General features: G+C 42.6%; 1 protein-coding gene across 2 annotated transcripts in view; it reads right to left on the reverse strand.

Annotated features, from left to right (window-relative positions):
- cdh4 (cadherin 4, type 1, R-cadherin (retinal)) overlaps positions 1-24,890 on the reverse strand; it is a 204,333-nt gene that overhangs the window by 56,080 nt on the left and 123,363 nt on the right. For both annotated transcript variants that reach the window (XM_063911504.1, XM_063911505.1), the window contains 2 exons: positions 16,714-16,940; positions 8,104-8,286 (listed from right to left, as the gene is read on the reverse strand). In XM_063911504.1, the coding sequence (XP_063767574.1) occupies positions 8,104-8,286; positions 16,714-16,940 (410 nt within the window). The remainder of the gene's footprint in view (positions 1-8,103; positions 8,287-16,713; positions 16,941-24,890) is intronic.

Consider the following 24,890-nt stretch of genomic DNA (forward strand, 5'->3'; position numbering starts at 1 on the left):
TCGTCTTACTCGCCCAAAACTCGCCGCAGACCCCTGGAGAGTCTCAACTCGTTAAATAGCACCATTCTCCTGCTTTATCCAAAGGCTTACCAACACTAGGATGATAGGTAGACCACAGGTCTTCCATGCACAGAGAAATGTCCCACAATGTAATTACAGTGAAGACATGGTTTGCTGCTGGAAGGCTGACTAAAGGGAAAGACAGCGGCATAAAGAGATAGATACGCAGGGAGGGGCAGGCGAGGAGCTCTCTCCACCTACAGTTATTGTCAAATTGCATCCTTCAAACGAAGCTGCTGCCACACACTCCCATCGGGGACATGCGGCCATGACAGCATGGCCAATCAGCAGCACCCTGAGGCCAGTTGAAAGCCCTTCTGGTGTGCCTAAGGCTAGCGGGGTCCAACCAATCAGCTGGAGGCCAGGCTTGAAAGAAGGGCCATGCTTGGCTCAGGGAGCTTTCGAAGGCTGCCAATGAGAGTCCAGAGGGGAGCTAGAGAGGCTCGGAGGGAGGCTGCCAAAGGGGTCAGAGTGGATGGGGGCAGACTGACAGTTATTTAGTGAGAGGCTGAGCTTTGTGTCACTCACATCAGCACACAGCCTTTGTACCGCTGGGCCGGCTCTAATGGGACTGTCACTTTCTAATTGTCCGACTGGGGATGTTGGAGAATGACGAACACGCTCAAATACAGAGACAACAGAGAGGCACAAAGAGTACACAAACCAGAAGTGCATCGATGTTTACTCATAGACACTCTTTTTCTGCTGAAACAGAATTGGGTTTGTGGGAAAATTCTCACACGGCGCAGCATGTAAGATGTACTACCTTGAACACTCAGCTAAGGCCTGGGGCTAATTCATATAATACACCTGGTACGTTCCACTAGGTGTGCATAATATCTAAATATATTTGCTTTGGACCATAATTGCTGTCCACTGCTCTCTAACTTTGGCTGACAGCTTTGTTTGTGCCGGGCAGGTAGTGCAGTGGGTTTTATGGAGAAGGCTGCCTGCGGCTGCTGGAATAGAAGTTAATGAGAGAGCTGAAAGTAAAAGTTTGTGAGCCATAAAACTGAAACAGAGAGCTAAAACATTTTTACATTTCGGTAGAGCTGGGGGAAGAGAGAGGTTACAATTCCTTATGGGGGAACAAAAGCTACTTTTGAGAGATATTTATTCCAAGGTTATAATTAAAACAGTAGCATGGAAGCCTCTTCTTGTAGCATTTACTGAATTAGACCAACCCTTATGCTCATTTCCAGGTTCATGTGTATTTTGTGCCTCTCCTGTGACATGTCTCCATGCTTTAATGTTCAAAAAGCTCTTTATGTTTCTCATACTGCCTGTGCTGCAGCACCTCTTTCACCTTCTGTCTGAAACCAGAGCCCAGTCTGCTCTGATTGGTTTGCTGGATGGCTTTGTCAACCACTTAGAGATGCTGCACCCCTTTGCATATTCCGTACAATGTATTGGAGCGCTAGCAGATAGAAGGAAGGGTTACACAGTGATGTCACTATGTTATGTAAGTAAACAAAGGAGTCTAAAGGAGGCGTTTCAGTCAGGGAGAGGAGTGTTGGGGATTTTAGCCTTTGCAGGATATTTACATGCTCAAAAACCCATGTTACACACTACAGGAAAGGGAAACCCCCAACAAGCAAAATAGGGCATCTTTAAAACTATGAACCTTCCTAAGACAGCAGCTTACATCTTTTTGTAACAGTTTGTGTTTCAGTCATACATTTCTTGAGTGTATATTCGACTGCTCTTCATTTTCTGTAGACTCGATCGTTTCTTGTATTTTTGCATACCTTCGCCTGCTTACCCGTGTAATAAAAGACTTTTTATTTAAATACTGAGTGTTTGAGTCTTGCAATTGAGTCTTTTGTCTGCTGGTACTGCCACGACCCTGATCCATATTGGGAATTATTCAAAAGATTTGTAAAGGTAGAAATAAAATCAATCATTTGCTAGAGCTGTAAACAGCCCCTTGCTTTCCGGACCGCTCTAGCAACAGAACATGTACTCTTTATGGAGTTTCAGTTAGACGGTACTTCTGCTTCCTGAAAAACTCAAATATGTGGGACAAGATTAAAGGAAACTTTATTCCTGGAGACCTTGTTGTTTTTACGGATGAGTCAGCATTAAGAAGCTCCTGGATTGTGGGACACGCTCTGAGGATCGTGTTGGGAGAAAAAGGAGTGAGGGGTGTCCTGATTTAAACCGAACGAGACACGTCAACAAACTCGGTCTGCTTATGGAAGCTGACAGCTTTACTGACAGACACACGCTGCACTTAGACCTGATAAATGATGCTAAGTTGAGATGTTATGACTAACTGATTGCATTAACTAACGCTAAGTGGCTCTTTTGGCATTAAGTGCTTTCTTATAAGGAATTACAAACTGAATTATTGGAGTCATTCTGAGCTACTGCAATGGTTATGGTTAATTAAATGATAATCTTTACCTGCTGTCAATACACAGGAGAAATAGCTTCGTTCATATTGTACAGTGTTCAGTCATGAAGATAGGGGTGGTTTAGTACGGCATACCTTTTCACCTTTACATATGTCATATTTCATATTTACCGTTTGATTTAACAGTGACAGAATTATACAATACGTCCCCTGCTGTTACATAGCAGTTTGGACAGAAAATGTGACACAGGTTTCTAAAGAAAAAGCTCTCGGTACAGTAGAGTGATGACAAAGACAACTGAACCACAAGATTGAATCTCTGCAGCATTTAAACAGCTTGAACCCAATTAATCCACAGAGTTCTGTTGTTACAGAGTCAAACTCCCCATGATTTCAAATGTTCACACCTTTGAGTACAAGCGCAGACGTTCTGACATTCATGACTATCATGTTTTCAAAACTTTTGCTAAAGTCCAATTTAACACGGCGTGATACGACTCCTGTTAGCACTTATCTTATGGACAGTGCTACCAGTCACATCATTCTGTATTTTAAAAAGTCTAAGACCACCGGGAATCATACTACCTTATGAAAGAGTTACAACTCCCTGCAAATCAATTTGTTTGATCAGACAATAGATGATTTGGAGTAAATAACTACCTTCCCCAAACAGCTTTTGTTTCCAGTTTAATCTGTTGTTATTTTTCAGCAAGATTACAAAGAAATAACAGGCTTGTATTTCATTTAACTTCTTGGAAGGGTGTAGCATGCTCCAAGAAAGCAGCCCTTACCTTTTGGGGACTTTGTTTGACATATCGTTATGTCTTTATTGACCAGAGACCATGCATGAACTACATTCATCTCAAAAAGAGAAGAGATCCAGGACCCTGAGGCGGGCAGGGAAGATTGTGGTCGACCCCTCCCACCCTTGACACAAACTGTTTACCCCCGTCTGGCAGGAGGCTGCGCTCCTTCAGGACCGAAACCTCTCACCACTTTCTTTCCCTCCACTACCGCATCAACAAGGCCCGGGACCCCCACTGACACCGACCCTCAGCCACATCATAGACTCTATGCATTACAGTTTATATCTTGTTTATACCCATATTTCAACCATATTCGATTTTATTTATTTTTTACGTTACGATAGTTTTCTTAAAATCGTCTTTTTATCAGTGGTTTTATTTTTGTGTATGTTTATGTATGCACCAGAACTCGTATGTGTTGACCTAGTTGGCAATAAACCTGTTTCTGATTCTGAGATGATGTATGCCATATTTTAGCATATAGCTTTCCATCTGAACATCTCCTTGGGCGTCAACAAACAGACACTTGCATGCATCATATTACATGGAGCCTTTGCGATGGCATTAAGCAAAAATTTAGTGAAAATGCATTTGTTTGTTTGCTGAATGAATGGAAGATGTTGCAGTGACCATGCTTTTGTTGTCTGTCCTGCACTTCAATCATTGCCTCCATCAGAAAAGGAATGTGGGCATCCATGTGTAAAGCACTTGTACTCACACATAGTCGTAAGTATTTGATGGAAACACCTTTATTATTCCGGAGAATCATTTTATGAAGTGTTAAATGTAGGTACATTTGGTGTTGAATAATGTAACAAACTGTACTGGTGTTCTCTTTGTGCAACTACCTGCAAACACCCATACACAAACACACACATGTGCACCCACACACACAAACTAGACACGAGGGCACAATGAATTTCAAAGCACAAGGGATGCAATAAAACTGCAGAGAAAACAAGCTGATCCAAAAAGCATATTACAAGCTCATTATAAGCTGTAATGAAATACACGGTGCAATATGAGGTTGTAAATAAGCCGCCGTGTTTTCATTTTGCGTCCCGAGCAAACAGCAGTGCAGACATTACAATATCATTGAGTTAACGTGCTCCCACACACACATATATATATACAGTATGGTATATATCACACATATTAACCCAAACTATAAACCAATAAAGAGCCAGGTATTCCTCCTGTTTCTTAAGTAGTAGCAAGTTTTCAGTTTGTGCAAAGTTTACATTTGTTGTTGTTTTGTGTGCATATGTTCGCTTATGATAAAATCCCTCTAAATGAGGAGCCCCCGGATATTGTGTCCGTGACAGATTCAACACTGCATTGTACCTTATTATATTACCCATAAGCACAAGCATAATGGGCTATTCAAAAATAACGAGGTGAACCAAATCATACTGAGGTGGCCTTTAATAGGCCGGTTCATCCATTCACCTTGAGACCTTTATTTTTCTCCAAGAATGTATGATAAAAACCATATTACACATATCATTACGGTTTCATTGAGCTCCGTGGAAAGACATCGAGTCACGCGGAGACGAGAAGAAACTGCAAACACAGACTTTTGTCTTTCAGCAGGCTGTGGAATCATTTCATATTATCCACAATTATTTCCAACTCGTATCGTTCGTTTACTTGTCCTAACCGTGGGTCAGAGAAGGAGCCAGTGTTTGAGGCCTGGCTGAATGAAAGGAGGGGCCTTTTCTCTCCTATATTCAGACTGCTTTCCATCAGTCGTGCCTCATTGGCCGCAGTGTAGGTGCTGCAGGAGACGGTTGAGATGAGAATGCCACAAATGGCCTGAAACTAATGTTGGCCTCCCTCACCCTGCAGATTTACAGCCCTACCCAAAGACTTTCTGTCTTCTCTTTCCTTTTTTCCAATCTTAGCCTGTCCCCTTTCTCCCTTTCCCATCTCCCCCTTTTCCCCTTTCCCCGCTTTAGAGTTTCTCAAAAGAAGTAGTTTACGCCATCTACATCACAATCCATTTAAGTCTACCTCTCCATTTCCGCCGCACTTGCATCTGTCATGTCAAATAGCGTGACAGGGAAAGCCTCGGCGCATATTGCATTTGAGCACAATAGTAAATCAATGACATCAAAGCTGCGCCTCTTGTGGTTCGTCATGACTGAAATGCACATGTCAAGGTGAAAACGGCCAGCAGTGGATTGGTGCTCTGATGGTGTGTGTGAGTGAGAGAGAAAGAGCTTTTTTCTCTTTGTTTGGAGGAAGTGAAATTAGCTTTCAGAGGCTGAACCAGAATATTTCCATCTGAGCCATAAGAGCTGAGATGATGATGGAGACGCCATAATACCCTGATACCTCAATGGCGCTATAAATAGTACATAATGACAACGAATGAATTAATGAAAGCTTTATGATCTCATGAATTATTATTTACAATTAAATCAGCAGAGACTTTCTTTTGTATGTGGAATTGGATTTTCCCGGGATTATTGAAACACCCTACAGCAGCAGAGCCACATTAGCCTCTCTTTTATACTCAGTGACATGGAAGCGGTTCTTTCTCCACTAGCACTTAATCAAAGAGAAACACCGCACACCTCTTTGGGCGGAGCCATTTGCATCTTTTGATGCTTGCTAATTACACTCTGAGGGTTAATTGGCTTTTTTTTTTAACCTGGAGAACCCGACTGTTTGATGGCTCGAGTGTAGAAAACACAGGTGAAGAAAACTCAAAGGGTTTACCGCGGTGCCGGAGAGATGCTGGGTCCTGAAATAAAATGCAAAAGGTTGTTCTTGGCCTCTCCTGAGAGCAGCCAGAAAGAGCACGAAATCCCCACCGCTGCTCTCCTTGGTTGCCTGTCAGAACGGAGGGTTGTGTTGCGGAGAGACGGCATGAGTCACAACCCCCATGGTGCACTGCTTTCAGCTACGACGGAGGGCTTAGACACACCTATATTGTGCTTACATACAGTAGCGCTGGAAGATGCTCACACACGCGCGCACACGCACACGCACACACACACACACACACACACACACACACACACACACACACACACACACACACACACACACACACACACACACACACACACACACACACACACACACACACACACACACACACACACACACACACACACACACACACACACACGGGCACACACTCAAAGGAAGCCCTTGAGGTTTAATCCAACCATCGAACACCCGACATGTGAAAGGGGGGATGAAAGAGGGTCCATTTCTCCAGCAGGGTAGCACAATTAGGTGCCTCCCCTGACACTCCACGGCCCCGCTGCGTGTGCATTTTGTGTGCGCGTCAGTGTTTCCTTCTTTGATGGAAAATCTGTTCTCTTGCCGACACATTGGTGAAAGGCGATTTCCGTAATCCGGGAGTGTAAGCCTTGCTGTACAAATGGGCGTAAGGGACTTTGTGTGTGTATGTTAGTGTATATATGTTTGTGTGTGAGAAATGCCAGCAGAAAGCTGCACGTCTGTCTGGGTGTCTGATAAGAGGCATCGAGTGAGGAGCAGCACACAGCTCAGTATGACGCCTTCTTGGGAAACTTGCTTTAGATTCTCCTCACTTTTAATGTTTGCTGTTATCCACCGGTTACATACATGTTGAGTAAAACCTTCTTTATTGTGAGGAGAGGGAATAATCGGCAGGGCAAAATGAAATCCCTTTAACAGCCATTTAAAAGATTCATACGAACAGAAACATGGTGACTGTCAGAACACTACTACTCCTACATCCTTTTAAGTCAATTTCACTAATCATTTATTATTCCTCGCAGTCTATACATTTGAATTATGGCTGTCAAATATGCATTAGAAATGATTAATTGATGACTGTTGTTTGTTCATTGTTTTGTTTTTTTATTAATTCCGTCTAGGCATTTCCAACTCTTTGATATGTTTCCCTACGTGCTGTGTTTCTATAATTCATTGCATAATTCAGGGGGGTAATGAAGTTGGATTGCTATAATCTAAATCCCTATTGACTACCTTCCCAACGTTTGATGACAATGACCATTTGTACTAAGTAGGGCAGACGTGCCACTGTAGTGCCATTTGAAAATGGAATTGTGAGATAGTTTCGGAAAACATTTTCGCAGCACAGGAAAAATTAAGAGACCACTTCAGCATTAACATCTTCTCTTGTTTTATTATTTGTAGAGATGTCTTTCAGCTACATGTTTCTTTTATTGTATTCTATAAGCTACTGACAACATTTCTCTGTGTTGAAATTCAACAGACACTGGAGATAAAGATTGAAGAAACATTTGGAGTGGTCTCTTAATTTTTTTGGAGCTGTATGTGCACTATGTACTTTGATAATGGATACACTAAAGCAGTGTTTGGTCCCCCCAGCCTCAAAACAATATGTATGTCATGATCACCCATCAACTCAGATGTGCAAATGGACGCACTGTGATGTGAAAAATAGTATATTTAAAGGTGCAGGAACACTGAGAGAGAATACTCCTGAGTAATCCATACATCTATTTTTCTGAAACCAAGCATGAAGTGCATATTTGTGTGCTTTCCAAGCAAGGATTATTTTGTTCCTGTCTGTGGCGCCCAGAGGCAGAGGAGACAAATCACCTGGCATCATGACTTAAATCGGAGACAAGAGCAGCGCTTTTAGCCTGCTGGGTGTGCTTGATAGAAAATAGCAGAACGTCGTGTCTCTTGGCCTCATGGTGATTATAAGAAATATGACTCTATATACCCACTCCTCTCCCCTGGCTGACCCAAGTAAATACTGAGAAACAATAAACAGGTTCTCTACCTTTCTGAGCGTTTCCCTTAGCAAAAACAAGTTGTATAAAAGTTTTGCGAAGTCGTGCCACATCGTGTGTGGTGTTTGATGGGATTATACGAACTTTCACTCACTCTGACAAGCATGTGAGGGAAGGGTCCTCGGGAGTTTTCAGGCACATTGATAGGCGGGATGACCCAGTCTCTCTTCTGTCGCCTCAGCCCATTGACGGAGGAACTCCTCTGATGTTTTCGTGTGAACTTGATCACTCGGGGTTGGGAGTCCCAGGCTCTTGACAGCATCTCTTCAATGCCAACCTGAAAAAAAACAAAAAACATAAACATTTCATACGATGCTCCATCTCGCATGTTAGCACTTTATGAATGCCATTTTGCCATGACAGGTTGGAAGATGAAGCTTTATAAGTGCTGTAAAAAAAAACATGTCTTTTTTCCCTCTGCTAAAATTGAAACTGAAATACTAAATGTCACACTGACAATGAGCCCGTTTTATGAAGAGTGACTTGGTGACAAACATCATCATGCTTTTGGCAGGACACTGTTAGCTTGCTTAGACCTCCCCGAGGCTACACGGCTGGGTTCTGTCCACCGAGGTGCTGTGCTTTGTCTGCATCCCCGCATACATTTCACAAACATATCAGACTTTTTTTAGACTGAATATAGGAAGGAGATGCAAAATATTATCCTCATGAACAAAACAGCACACTTTATAAAAGGTTGAAGAAACGAAACATGGACTACACCCAAACAACGCCGTGGTAGGGACCTGTCAATAACAAGGTAGCCTTAAGCAAACCCTGCTGAAATATATTTTCCATCCTGTGTTTAAGAAGACTGGAAACTAGAAATTCAGACCCTGAACTCATCAGGAATATGTTTAATGAGCTTATTCATTTCATTCAAAAGAAAGTTATGTTATTTTCCTCTAAACTTCTATCCAATCAGAGATCTTTTTGCCACCTGTGGATTCGCTCACAGACCCGAGATCCCTGTCCTCTCTTCCCTGCTGTAGACAGAATACAACACTTTTCCCCGGGAAGGCCGAGCATCAGATAGAACAGGTATTGATGAAATGTGTAATCACAAGGCGAGCAGCAGAGAGAATCCGGAGACTTCTCTGCCCCTTTGTTTGGATGTGTGTGTAGTTCTTATTTCTGAAGTTGAGGTCACAACTGCATTGACAGCACTGCGGTATTCTGGGCCACCTTTGTGGGAACATATGGGTGTTTTGCAATGACTCCCTGCAGCTACATCTGCAGAGGGATGATTGTGTTCTAACTCATCTTGCCTGGTGAAAGGAGGGTTAGAAGTGCGTGTAAAAGACTGAGTGTTTCTCCCCCCCTATCCTCTATGGTGTCCTCCTGTGTAAGATGGTTGTATTGCTGTAATCCACCTAATCCTATTGTTGTCTCTGCCTCCCCTGTACACACACACACACACACACACACACACACACACACACACACACACACACACACACACACACACACACACACACACACACACACACACACACACACACACACACACACACACACACACACACACACACACACACACACACACACACACACACACACACACACACGTCCCCATGCCAAAACAAAGGCCGGCAGTTCATCATATCAATACAGGCTACACCTGCTCCGCCTGTGACAGAGGCCGAGAGTAAGCTGTGCCTGAGCAAACCCAGGGATTATTTCCCCTCTGTTTTGTTTTAACTTTTCATTCACAGCTCAGAGGATTGGACTGTCTTGTACCTCTGGACAGTCGGGGGGGGGGGGTGTGTGTTTGTAGCGGGGCAGCAGCACGGCAATGTGGGAGCAGGGCGGCCGACCGGGTGGATGGTTAGAGGACAGAGAGAGGAACCAGGGGACCAGATGTGTTTCCCAGATAAGATAACTCTCGTTCCGGCTCCACTCATCCAAAACACTCACAGGTACCAACTGGCACGGGGGTGCAGCCAGAGCCCTCCATGGACTCCAAGCTCCAAGCTGTGTGTGTATTTGATCAATCACAACAAACAAGGGAAAACAAACATGTTTTAAAAGAAGAGAGGATAAACAACACTCTCTGTGGAAGATGATGATGAATCATTAGGACCGTCGCCTTGTCAGAGCATACGGACACATATCTGATAGCACAGCACTCGCTCATGACTGAGTCCGTATTTTTCTATCTGCCGAGAAACACAATTAATGAATAGTCGCTCTGTGCGCCAACCAGCGGTCTGACGTAGGCAGCCCATCAGGCCCGGGGATAACGAGGTTGAAGCATCTGATTGGTCAAGCCCCAACATTCCTTTGGAAATGTTGCCAAAACAAGAAATTGAAGAAGAGAGACGGTCAGGCAGGGAGACGGTGAAAGGGAGACATCCTTTATTGTGAGCCTGCGTGTGGAAGATATCGACGTAGTGGCTGCATGTGACTGTCACTATCAAACAGCATGCCAGATGACAGGCGGTTGGCATCGTAACAACCCCAGAATTACAAAGGGAAGAAAGAAAAAGTGGAAGAAGCTCTCTGTGGGCTGCCGTAAATCTAGGTGCTTATTAGGCTTGGAGATTTTACTGTCTGAATGTGTGTGTATGAATACAGTTTGTGCAGTGTGTTCAGCCGTGCCTGTGTGCACATATGGGAAATCATGTGAGCGGATGACCTTGATGCAGGCATGTGTGCGAAATAATGCATCAACATATGTGCGGGTGCATTTGTCTGTGTGTGTCCCAGTGTGTGTCTGTGCGTGAAAACATGACAAGGAGTCGGTTAGTGTGTCCCAGAAGCACCGGCGGCTCCTGAAACCCAGAGGCAACCGGAGCCAGCTGGCCGCTTCCTGCTCCCAGGCAGACTGCATATTGCTGGGGCATTATTTAGGCCTGCAGCCGCCGGCCCTGGAGCTGACATCTGGAGGTTATCAGTCTGACAAACATGCAGAACTGTGCTCATTTCCCATCATTGGGGCTCTGAAACATTTGAAGCAGGTTTTTGATGCTCTTTTATTTCATGTCTTTGCATATCCCTTTGCTGGTTCACTATATAACAAAAAGAAATCACAGTTCTAGTCTTCAGAAAAGCGATTGTTCTCCCATGAGATCCTCTCAAAAAATGTAGTGAAGAAAAGAAAATCTAACTCTATGTAAAAAAAACTATTGAAATTCTCATAGCTGCTATTTGCCCGTTGAGATTTGCTGCTTTCCTGTGAGGACTGTCAACAAAAACAGACCATAATCACAAAGTTTAAGCACACAGCAGAAGTGCAACCATCCAACCCTGCCGGTGTTGCTCTTCAACGACCAGCAGACCCCAGGGTCCTACGTTCCACCCTGCTGCCGGCCTTCTCCGTAATCTACCTTGAACAGGTGAGGCTGTTTGGGGAGAGTGCGGTAAAAATGCAAATTAAATAAGCACTAAAACCCACTCTGGCAACCAGTCGACTCCAAATCCATTGGTGCATAACTGATGGGCTGTAAGCTGGTGGAGAAGGCAAACCAACGTGCCATGAAATCAGTACGAGTAGGAGAGCACTCAACGAGAGGCCCTACCTGTGTGAGGCGCGATAGCCTGAATACATAGAAACAGCGGAGAAGGCTCTCAGGCCAAAGATGCTCCACACTTCAATTGCTGTGGTATTGTAAACTGGGAAATTAATACTAAAATGAGCTGGTTGATCATTCCAAGTATGCTAATTCCTGCTGCGAAAAAGCGCAGTGCTTAAAGTTATTAAAATCAAATCAATGCACTCACGGCTGATATACAACAAAGCAAGCAGAGCAGGAGAGAAAAAGCCACTGTATGTTTGTGCTGATGCCAATTCATCTGAGTAGAGATAAATCAAGCTTACCATTTGTCACACTGCAACAGTTTTCTCCACACATTATCTGTCTAAATGAGCTGCAAATGGTGTCTTTTAATCACCATTGAGAGAAGAGGATATCCTGAGCTGTTTATATCCCACACCGTCACGTTGATAATGCAGACATAGGGTTGTGGTTAGGTTATGAAATTATGATAGCTTCTTCTCTAAAGTGAACAAATGACTTTCAGAGCATTGGGATGGGCTCAGGATTACAACTACTCGCCATGTGTGTGTGTGTTTACCAAACTGGATAGGAATAAAAGGGCTGTAATAAAATGATTATGAATTGGATTGGTTGATTATTATCTAGTTGTTTGGTCTCTGAAATGTCGGAGAATTGTGAAAAATGTCAATGGTCTGCACGACCTTTACACAATGTGTTTCTTCCGATTGAAGTGATCCCCTGTTTTTTTTACTGTAGTGGGACTATATGATTCACATTTGTTTGGATAAATATTTTGGATAAATCAGATGACATTTGGTAAATACATTAATGTTCTCATCACAATGAATTGTTATTACTTCCATGATGCTCTGACTTTTTAAAACCTAGCAAAAATAATCTGGTCTAAATTGGAATTTGTCCAAAACTTGACAAACTACATGCAATACGAACAGTGTGTAACGCGTTACAAAAGTAACAGAGATACAGTCATGTATTACTTTTTGCTGTAACGCAGTAATATAACACATGACTTCAGAAATGTGGGTAATATAATACCCGTTACAATTCTCAGTAATGCAGTTACGACACATTTTAACCCGAAATGATTTTGTTTTTAAGAATTCACAAACATCGCGAGACATTCCGACACCAGAGAAATAATTGTGCCGGTAGAACAGTAAGTCAGTACGCCTGTTTACTATTGGTTAAGAGGGCTGCAGTAACAGATTCACGATTGAGAGCTGCAGGCTCACAATGGAGACGGGAGTCCGCGCAGGCCAAAGCAACAGAAGGTAATTTTCTCTGGGTCTACTCTGCTGCTTGAACCCCGAGAAGTTAAGAGACTCATGCAGCCTCTGTCCTCTGTGGAATCGCCCGCTGTTTGAAAGCAAATCCCCGTTAACACACCAATGACAAGGTGAGCTAACGTTGCCATAGAGACTCGATCATATACAGCAGGTTACAGGGCCGTGCAGAGACTCCACTAACATGTTATTAATAACACACAGCGACGTCATGTTAGTGGTATCACATATTATTTAGCCCACTTAAACGGGGCATGAGTTTAATTTCTAGCTCTTTTCATAAGTTTCAGCATGTACTGCCAGATAGATAGATAGATAGATAGATAGCTTTAATTAATGAGCTGCAATAAACTAGATTTTAGCATTTAAAGACCTACTTTTGCGGTAATTTTGGTGAAAGTAACTCAAAGTAATGCAAAAGTAGTGTAACGCGTTACAGTTCAGAGACAGTAATAATGTAATGTAACTTATTACTTTAAAAAGACAGTATTAAGTAATATGTACTGTATTATATTTTGGAAGTAACTTGCCCAACACTGAATACTAATGACATTCTGTTTGTCTGACCTGCGCTTTGTTTTCAGAGCTAATTAGCAACATGTAGCATGCTAACTAGGTTAACTAACTAAATATGGTAAGCATTAAACTTTAGCATAGTCTTTGTGAGCAGGTTAGCTTTCTGATGTTAGCATTTTACTCCAAGAACTACTGATACTTGTTCTTGTCTATGTTCCCAAGTAAGTATGGTCCCCAGCTCACTATCCTTGTACCATATTCAGAACATCTTCAGGTTCTCAGGAACGTTTTTTCACAAGGTCAAATGTTCGATATATGTTTCCTTGGGTCAATAACTTGAAATGACCTTCTGCTTCTTGCCTCTTTGATTTAGTCCTTCATATTGGCAGGCAAGAACATACATTATATTGCATATATTGTATATATTACATTATACATTGATATTAGATTTTGGCTGAATGGATTTTTACCATTCAAACGGCCTTTGAAATGTCAAAACGCTTTCTTTTGTAATTTACAAATACATACAGAACTTGTGAATATCGAACAATGATATTTAATATGAAGAGACACAAACTCAAGACTAGGGAGCAACTTTGAGAGGGTGTATCTCGGGAACGGTTGATTTTAACAAGGTTCAACTTACTGTGTTTGTGTGTCTCTGGTTTTAAATACAAAAATTGAAAGTCTACTGTGTGGAAAAACCCGTATGCATAGGCCCATAGGAACATACAAACATATTGATGACGCCATTCTGTGTTTCTTATACTATTGGTGTTGTTCCTCTCAATCATAGTAACTGTAAAACAGAAGGAGCGAGACGTGGAGGTCAGGAGGACACAGGAAGTCCACATGGTTTCATCAACATGTCTTTGTGAGTGAGAGTTTTTTCTGCAAGGCTGTCTGACATTAAACCAGGTTACTGATTCAAACCACACTCTGCTCCATATGAATTTACTTTCCCATTGTTTCACTGTCAAATGAAAGTTGGCAACATCTGCATAAATGTTCATTTGAGTCAGCCAGAGGAAACGGGTTCGCAGATAAACTACGATCACTTAGAAATGTCATCCTTCCCACTCAATTCATAAATAGTAGATGTGAGGACAAACTGTTTTAAAGGGAGAATTTTCAGTCTTGTGGAGGTTGTCACTCAATGTTTCAGTCAATTGCTTAAAGGTCATACAGTTTTAATGATCCAGGTCCATCTGAAAAGAGAGTATTGGACTATATAAATGAATGAATAATCAAAACTAAAGACCAACCAAAGTGCTTTTTGGTTCAACCCTGTCCCTGTATCAAATTATCCTGTAGCACACATTTCATTTTAATAATTAAATGTTTTAATGACTATGCTCTTAATGAAACAGGAATTCATTTCAATCCTCCTCAGGGCGTACCCACAGATTGTAACTAAATTTGACTTGACGCGCTACCAATTATTTATATCATCCGAGGGAAACAGTAGTAGTGTGTTCTGACACATGTAAACAGCGCTCTGGCAGAAACTCAAACTGTACTGTACGTGTAAAAGCTTGTTTTGAAATTTCCATGTGATTAGAGGAAACACATTTATTTCTTGTTCAGTTATTGAATCTTTCTGCGGCTCCATGATGTGGGGAACATAATTGTACAGCGAAACTACATCACCTGGTCCTCGCAGACTCCGCCGGAGTGGAACATTAGCTCAATCAATGTCAATTATTTCCCAGTCTCCATTATTGCACTACCAGGAGTGGGTCGAATTTTAATCCCTACTCTGCAATTGCTTTAGCTACATGAGTTTCAGGCTTTTTGTCATGATTAGAAACATGACTGAACATTAAGCCCAATGGCGTTCAACAAGTAGTGGAGGAAAAATGATAATGGGTGACTCGCTCAGCAAAGTGCAACAGTGGCTGTACAGTACAGTCAGCCTGGTGAAGTTTCACTGCCTCTGTTAGCTAATAGAGCCTTAGCCGCAAATAGAGCCATGTATTTACTGGTCACGTACGAAGAAGCACTGCATCTCAACTGCCGTGCACACACTGATGTGAACTCCTGAAGAATAAGCAGCATTGCTTCTGATCGGATCCATTTAGGAAGCCTCTTTACACGTTCTACAACAAACAACGAAGCATACAGTATATAATCAGGAAACAAACTACTGTAGCATCGGGGTTAAATAGCATTTTTTACTGAATCCAAATCCAGTTTCAAATCCTATTTTCCAAACTAAATCCTTTTGGAATTTGTTTATCAATTATAATTAGGTTACACTTTCGACACCTGCAAGCAAAGTTGAGATGATAAAAAAAAAAAAAGCATTTGTAAAGAAAAACATTTGGTGGTTGATTAGGCAGGAGCAGTTTCAATACTGTGTGATTATTTATTCGGATCTGGCACATTGAAGTACTTGTAGTGCTACAGCTCATTTTTCACATGCTACTAGCCCTGAATGCAGGTCCCAATGCAGAGCTATGACATTTTCCTTGTTAAAATAATAATCAGATTTCTACTGAAATTGATGTGAGGTCGTCAGTCAGAACACTTCTAGAGAGGAGGGTAGCCACTGTCTACTTACCTCTCCGGAAGTTTAACAAATCCACAAATCAGATCCTTAATTGAACAGCCACTACAGCCTAACTTAAACAACAAAGAACCAAATGAAGCAGAATAAATGAAACCATCACAAACCCAGAACCTTATTCAACGTGACAACCTTACACCTCTGGAAAGATCATTTTTGTGACAGAAGATGTCAGATGGGAAAAGTTTTTGCAGCAATGGTGGAAGAAGTACTCAGATTCCTTACTTAGTAAAAGTAGAAATACTATAGTCTTAAAATTACAATTAAAGGTCTTGAATTCAAAATGTAACCGAAGTAAAAGTACAAAACTATTAGCATCAAAATATAATTAAAGTACAAAAAGTGAAAGTAGTCTTTATGCAGAATGGTTATTTTTTATAGTATTGTTTCAGTATGGTTATAAATGATCCTGCTTTTATCAATATCAAATACATTTTTATGCTGTCAACATGAAGCCAATTTTAGAGACTTTACAAAGTTGATCTGTAGGAAAGAACCGCATCAAATCACATCAGCATATTATTTGTTTTCATATTAAACTGGTATCTTTATGTGATAAATAAGTGTAGTCTTGTAAAGTAAAGTACAATATTTGCCCCTGAAATGTAGTACAGTAGAAGTATAAAGTAGCATAGAATGGATATACTGCAATAATACTCAAGTACTTGACTTAATTTACTTAGTTACTTTACACCACTAAAACATGTCTTGGTAATAATCAACCATCAATAAGGTGCTCAATTGGCAGTGTGATCATTAGGAAGCTGTTCTTGCCCTCCCAGTTGCTTGTGTTTCTGTATCCCTGAATGTGTTACCTTTGTCAGGGCTAAAGGATGAGGATGTCCAGCCAGGGCGAGCTTAACGGTGGTCTCCCAGATGTGCGGGTCGTGGAGTGACCGGGCCGTCACCATGAACTCGACGGGCTCAGACAGGTTGCCCAGCTCCTGCTCGGCATACACCGACCCATCAGGCCTTACGCCGAAGTTGGGGTCGCTGCTGATGAGGCCCACCTCTCTGCTGCGCTGGCAATCCTCGAACTTGACTGCAGAGACAAGGAAGGAAAGTCAGGGCGGTGCAGTAAATAAGTAAATAACAGCACAGTAAGATTTACTCTGCGAGGTGTTCGCAAATCCCTGACACATCTGGCAGGTTTGAGATTAACCTGCATCCATCAAGACGTATCTTGAAATATCTCATCCCATCCACTGTCACTTTTGATTCCCCGCTTTGACGTCTTTGGCAAAACAAACTGCTTATCTGTTTCTAAACCGGAGTACACGGGGGGGAACCTAATTCTTTTTCACATCATTCTTTTTTCCCAAAGTAGACGGATTGCGATGTCAGAACTGCATTTCCTTCAGCTTCTCCAGGGAGAGCATGAAGAGAAGGTCTAAAGCACATTAGGCTGACTGGGCCGATTGGGCTCCATGCTTTGCTGCCAGACACATGAAGCAAAGACTTGAATGACATTTGGAGGGTTCTGGCTGACTGAGGCAAAAGAAAGGGAGCTGTGAAGAAGACACACACAAACGTATTCCTGTAAGAGTAATGTACCATTCGTGTGTGTGTGAGCAGCAGTGAAGCATGTTTAGGTCTAGAAGAGATGGTGCTGAGTGCTTCGAAGCATATTCTCCAGTGACAGCTGACATGAATATACCATTACAACACACAAAACACAGGAGAGGCCAACAAAGTTAGACACTAAAACCTTTTCTGTCCCTTGCCAAATGTAATCAACAGTCAGGGCGTCATTATCCCGTGATTCACAGCATGATGCCACGATGAATGACTGATTTGTTGTTTTCAACATGTCTATTATACTAAAACAAACACACACATTTTATAAATTTGAATCACACGTGCTCTGATGTTGTCTCCCAAACTCTGGCTGCTTATAACAAGACAAATTGATTTCATAAATCACCCAGGGAACAGATCGCCTGTTATGAGCTATGGCAGTGTGATTTTTCAAAAAATCCAGCGTGAAGAGTTCTGCACAGCAAGCTTTTTATCAAGCCATCTATTTAATTTATTGCCCAGCTTCCTGACAAAAGCACCTAGCAAACAACCGGCTAATAAAGCCTGCGATCTCTTCGGCCGCCGCGGCTTAGCGTCACGCCAACGTGTTTTCAACCTCTGAGTAATTGCTCTCGTAATGGGAAGGTTGGTAAACACCCGTTTTGACAATGTGCGCGTCTGTCTGCGTTGGCAAATGCAATCCATATTGTCATTAAAAAACTCACAGCCCATTGGAGAACAATATGCATGTGATTGATGAGATTTGTGTGTAAAATGATCGCCTCACTTTGGGGATCATTTGTCAGGACGGGGGGGGGTCGATCTAACATCAGGTTTTGACAACGTGACACAGGCCTGCATGAATTGTCCGCAGATGAATTGTGATGGCAGGCATGTATTATGTAAATGACTTCAATTAGCTTGAACTGAGCAGGCTAATTGTTGTCACTTAGACAGGTCTCTTGTGGTGCAGCTGGAGAAGCGAGGCTTAAGGACACGCGCACTGCAAAGCGCTGTTTATGAACGCGTGCGAGTGTGTTTGTGAGTGAGTGTGTGTGTGTGTGTGTCCCTGACTGTGTGTGCAAACGCGTAGGAGTGGATTCAAACAACAACTTGTTCGAGAATGACTATCCTCAGCTGGTGCATATATTAATCTGGATGTTAATTCTACAATAAAACCACCGAGGTCTCCGAGGGTCGGTGTGCTGCCCTGTGTATTGAACCGCAGCCAGTTGGCATGGGAACACACACATGTGCTGGTGTGTGAGGCGCTGCCACTGTGCAGCTTTGTTAGAGGAATGTATTTGATTTTCTGTTAGGGCACCAGGCCACCTCTCAGTTTACTATTCACCGCCTACTGGTGTATAGCCACCGGGGGGGCGGGACCGTGATCCTGACACATTGCAGTGTGAAAATATTCATACATGCTTTGCAGTTCATTAAAAATCCTGTTCACAAAGCATATTAAAATCAGGAAGTGGGATCTGAGCTAAATGGAGATGAAAGCGGTAGAATGGGGGACGAGATACTGATAGAGAAACTACGGGTGTGTGTGTTGTGTTGTGTATGTGTGTGTGTGTGTGTGTGTGTGTGTGAGTGAGAGAGAGATGGTAGGATAAAAGGGGAATGTGGGAGAATGACTCGCAGAGAAAAGATGGAGTTAAATTACGAAATAATGATCTTTTTTTTTCAAAAAAGATAAATCCTTATTTTAGGATAAGAGTAATGTGTGCAGATTATTTATTGCTGTCACTTTCATAATGGAAACAGAGGCGGTGAATGAACACTGTTGACAACTAATCTGTGCTTATTTGTTGTAATTGTTCTCCAGTGCGTCTAATTCAGTTTGTCATGTTACGCTTGGCAAACCACGGCACGCTTTTGTACGAAAATGGAACTTGAATTGAATTAACGAAGACGCGCCTGTATGCTGACGGCCCTGAAGGTCAGTACACTTTAAAGTCCCATCATCAATTTAGAAAAAAAAAACATAATTTACTGCAGGTTCTCTCAATCCTGCCACTAAACATCACCTGGCCAGCTCATTTGGAGCAGGACTGAATTGAAGGGACAGCGGAACGGGCTGAGTGCAGGTCTGGCCTCTGGCTATGTGCAACATCTGTCTACATTCACTGCATTATCTCTCTGCAAGCACTGTGTACAGTTATTTTTAACCTGGCACTTTGTATGTGTTCAGTATGTGTTTATAAAGAATATTTTCTTTCTTCTTCACCAATTCTCAGATGCAGGGGCCCAGGGCATCTCTGCATTAGGGGCTGGTGGGGCCGGGCCCCACCACTAGTGGCCGCTGTGGCGCAGTTCAAAACATGATCAATAATTCGATTTCCACTAACAACAAGTAATTTATATGTATTTTATTTCGTAACTAACATTATTGCGTGTTTATTACATGATATGACATAATATGACAATGGTAGCGCTGTAACTGTCTGGTACATTCCAAATCACTTCCTGTACGTGTTGAGTAATGGTCGCGCTTCTCCTAGCGAGTCTTCCTCAACGGGCATGGGCCTGGCCCCTCAGCCCCTGTTTAACCAGGTTAGCAGTCAAAAACACAGTGCGCTTGCTCAACGCGATTTCAATGATGAGCGGTGGGGCACAACGGTTTTGGCCCCATAGCCATTGAAAATAATAGAAGGACATACGCCGCATATTACCATCCACCATTGATGCAGAATTCTGTACAGTTAGTCCAATCAGAGTTATTTCTTTGATGCATTTTTATTTGAATTTTGAACAAACCAATAGTAATTTGTTAATTCGCTTTGCCCGTGATAGGCAGAGACATTTTGTCAGTCCAAGTTTCTGATCTGAAGCGGCAGGTGCCATTGTGTTCTTTGCTATTGAGTCAGACCTTTATAGTTGTATATTACTTACATTTCTTTTTTGTGAGTTAGTTAAGTAATGTTAGTGAGTGTAGCTGAATGACCTAATCTTAGCAAACACTGCTCAACTTTACGGCTTGTTCGTCGTTGAGGCTGAGTGGGCTTTTTGCTAGTGGCTGCTGTTAGCCTAACTTAGTTAACGTTAGCTGCGCTCCACTGGCACCTAGCCGTTCCCATTCCAATTGAGCTTGAAGACGACGGAGGAGTTGATCTGCCAGGTGCTAGGCCCACCGGAGAACCGGGAGCTGCGACTACCTCATCAGTCTCTGCTAGTGCGGCTGTTAACGTTCCATCTCCCATCTTGCTTGAGGACGAGGAGTTGTTTCTGCCAGGTGCTAGGCCCACCGGAGAACTGCCACTGGAGTCTTGTGGACTGAGTGCAATCGTGGGGAGTGAAGCCAGTCCAAAATGAATCAAATCGATAATTTACTCAGAGTTAAATTTATTACCTTGCCATTAGAGTAGAAATTGGAGATTAAGCGTTTGGGACCACACCAGCCAGTTAATTTTGATATTATTCAGTCTGGAAAGGACAGAAACCGGTCCTTTAATTCAGAGTGGTTCAAAACAAAAGGCATGGCTAACTGCGAGTGTGGCTAAAGGGTCTCTCTTTTGCTTTCCTTGCCTGCTCTTTGGGGGGGGACACTACTTGGACTACAACAGGGTTCAAGGACTTGAAACATCTTTCGGAACGTCTGAACAAACACGAAATTAGTGGTTCGCATGTTGAAAATGCTGTTAGGTTGGGCTTGCTTGGAAGGGTTAATGTAGAAGCTCAAATTGATAACGCTCACAGACTAGCTATTATTGTACTATGGGCTACTACACCTGGCTTATGTGATCTCTCTTAGTTAGTAGGTTAGCAGGTAGGTGCACTTTACACGACTCAGTTACAGCGAATATATGTGTACTACTGCACTAGCCCCCTGCGTGCGCGCGGGGCCCCACCAGTCTTTTCGTTCCTGAGACGCCACTGCTCCGATGATAAAATACACAAGAACGTCAGAATTTACTTCCAGATATTAGCCAGATCCATTCATCAGCCCTCTATGAATTTGTGAAGTTGTCGTTGGGCAAAATAAAGTCTAAATATGTTATTTTAACAACGCTAAGCTGATTATGCCAAACATGTCGTCATCAAGATTCATCAACAAAATATTTAATAGCGTACCCAGCATGCATCTCTCTCAGGGTGAAAAACACTGTCAAGAAAACTCACGGTCTTCAATTTTTCATCACCTCTGAGCAGCACAGAGCTTCGGCGAGTTTCTGAACATATTTCATGCACACAGCGTGGCCTGAAATGTGAATAAATGACCGTATATTCTTTACATAGCACTAAAAACACACATCAATCTGATTCAAATATCAGTTGCGTCAACTGCCTTCTCCATCTATCGGCGTATCAATGTGTCTTTGTCTTTGCCTTGGCTATGGAGGAAAATAAAATCTCAATCTGTGTTACATTTTTTGAGAATACTTAGTTTTTCTCTCGTGCCCCAACAATAAATCTGGAAATATACATAATTTGTGATGAATTTCAGTAAATTGGGGCAGTTTTTAACGACAGCAAAATGATATTAAATCATCAAAACTGATGCAGTATAATCACATTTGTATTTATACCGTCATGTTCTCAGTACTAATCAAGCATGCAATTGTCTTGCAGTACTCGATAATGTTTAACCTGAAGTGAAAAATGCATGCGTTTTGGAAATATTAAGTATAAGAATGAATAAATGAGACTTGGATTAAACTGAAAAAGTTGAGTGAGAGTTGGAAACCCATAGTTTTGATAAAGTTTTGCCGTTTGATATCAAGGCTCTTGTCTGTTTGAGAAATTATTTGTACACCGTGGAGGCATGCGATATAGAATCAGTATTCACACGTTCAACACAAATTCAAGGTAAGTGGTTAATTACTGGATGTACAAATGATCATTGCGGGGGGGAAGTATTCCTTTAGACCACCGGTTCGAGTGTCTGTGAGTGCATTCAGTACTTTTACTCTGTAGCTTAGATAAGTGCAAGTCTGTCTGCCTGCCTCTGTGCTGCTGTGCGAGTTTCTCTGAGTGTATGTGTGTGTCTGTGTGTGTGTATATGCTCCCTTGTGTGTGTGTGTGTTCTGTATATTTTAGTGTGTCCTGCCATCCACAGCGGTGTTTGGCAGGCTGCTGATGCCGGTGTCATTCTGCTCGGCTGCTCTCCTCTGGACTCGAACACAGCACAGAACATGCTGTCCAACAGAGCGGCTAGCGCGGCGGCTAAAACAGAGCGGGCAAGCAGCCGTGACTGCCCACCACCAGGTCCTCCACACACACACACACACACACACACACACACACACACACACACACACACACACACACACACACACACACACACACACACACACACACACACACACACACACACACACACACACACACACACACACACACACACACACACACACACACACACACACACACACACACACACACACACACAGACAGACAGACAGAGGAACAGAGACACGCTTATGCTCTCCCTGCTTGTAGATCCGAGACAATACCCTAGGGGAGGCCAAAGCCGCTCTTGTATGGAAACATTACATGTGCATAATGTATCTGGCAGGTAGTCGCTCTGCACAGCCTGCTTTGTGCATCCACATGGAGCCTGCCTCCCTCATCCCTGTGCATCCGCCTACACCATGTTCACCTGTCGACCGCACACGCCTCCCCTCTCCTCCCTGCCATTCTCTCCTTTTCCTGTCACCGTCTCTCTCCCCCGTCTCTTCCACTCTCTCTGTTCTCCGGTGTCATGGCTACACTGTTCTCTGACTGCCCCCCCTGAACCTGTTCTCCTTTATCCTCCTCTCCCTCCTCTCGGTGTTCCTTGCAGACTGAGGGGAATTTTCCTTCCCCGGCGCACGGCAGGAGGGCAGGTCGGAGCATACGGCCTAGACATAAAAGCGTGCAACCCGGTGGGTCAGTTTTTATCGCTGTTAAAGAGAGAGAGCACAAAAGATCTGAAACAGCTGAAAAAAAAAGACTTCACATAAAAGGTCAAGACGTCTGAGCGTTTATACACTTGTTAGGTACTTTTAGGAGGGATTATAAGACTTTGCAGATCATGTTTAAAGACTCCCACAGATCTTTTTATAGACCTGCTCTCATATAACAACCTTTAATATTGTTCTTTTCATGGGTCTTGCTTTTATCCTGCATGACTGACTTTGTATTCTGCTTCCTCTGATCATTTGATCTGTTGTTTTAATGAAGTGTTTCTTTAATGTAATTTAAAAAGGTATAGAAATAAAGTTTATGATATCGGCTACAGAACCATAGATACAAATAGACACCAGACAGAAAACAAACTGTACATAAATGTGTCGTCGTGGGACATAATATATCACATAAGTTTAGGTGAAAAGTCTGACTGTGGGTTTCTTGGCGGAGGGTAAATGAGTGGGTAAGTATGTCCAGGATGAGCATATGGATCTACTTTTGTTAAGGTGCTGTTCATCACAGTCGTGGCAGAGTGCTAAGTAAACATCCCCTCTGGTATCCTGATGCTTCCCTCAAGCCAGCGGGAAAAATAAACGCCACCCACTTAATTTGCAAATAACGGTACTTCTTGCCTTCAGGCTGTGATAGACAACAGCACGGAGCCCACTGACGAGGAAATGAAACACCACTGAAATATAGAACATTTAGAAGCTGTTCAGACTGCTGAAGTACAACACTACATTTGATAAGTCACCCTTATTTGACTATTTTATTGTAGTTTTGTAGAATTACTTTTATGCTTTAAAAACCACAAATCTGATCTCACTCACAGTATTAAAGAGGCCCTATATCATGGGTTTTTGTGCATGTAAATGGACGGCAAAGGCTAAAATCCCAAAGCCACGTCAACAGGGAGTTTATCTCCCCCCGCACCTGAAACACCTCGATTTAACTTGTTGTTTACTTCCATAACATAGTGACATCACTATGTAACACTCATGCTTCTTTTGGCTAGTGCTCAAATACATTGTACGTGATAGGCTAAGGGCGAGACACCTCTTAGCGGTCGACCAATCACAACAGAGCCGGCCAGCTAACCAATCAGAGCAGACTGGGCTCTGGTGTCAGACAGAGGGTGAAAGAGGTGCTGCAGCACAGGCAGTATGAGAAAAATAAAGGGCTTTTTGAACATAAAAGTTAAAAATGTCAAAGTAGAGACACAAAATAGAAAAATATCAACCTGAAAAAATGTCCTCTCTAATATCACACACTGAATGAATGAATTCTAGAGCTCAGATAATCAGTCTCACTCACAATCAGACGAATTACTGTTTAAATGTTGATAAAACTGCATCAAATGTGACTCATGAACCTTAATGTTGCAAGCGTCAAGATCCACACGGAAAACCAGCTGCTGATAGCAATGAAGTCAAACATCTGAGTCCTGTGAATAACCCGCACTTTCTCCCAGATGTCAGCTTTCCATTACCAGAAAAAAAAAACGACATGTTTTCAGCTTGACTGCCAAGCATTGTTCCAAGTTCTCATTGGGGAACCAAAAAGTTTTGATGAACTAAAC

Source organism: Eleginops maclovinus, chromosome 20 (assembly GCF_036324505.1).
Source record: "Eleginops maclovinus isolate JMC-PN-2008 ecotype Puerto Natales chromosome 20, JC_Emac_rtc_rv5, whole genome shotgun sequence".
In the NCBI taxonomy this organism is placed as follows: domain Eukaryota; kingdom Metazoa; phylum Chordata; class Actinopteri; order Perciformes; family Eleginopidae; genus Eleginops; species Eleginops maclovinus.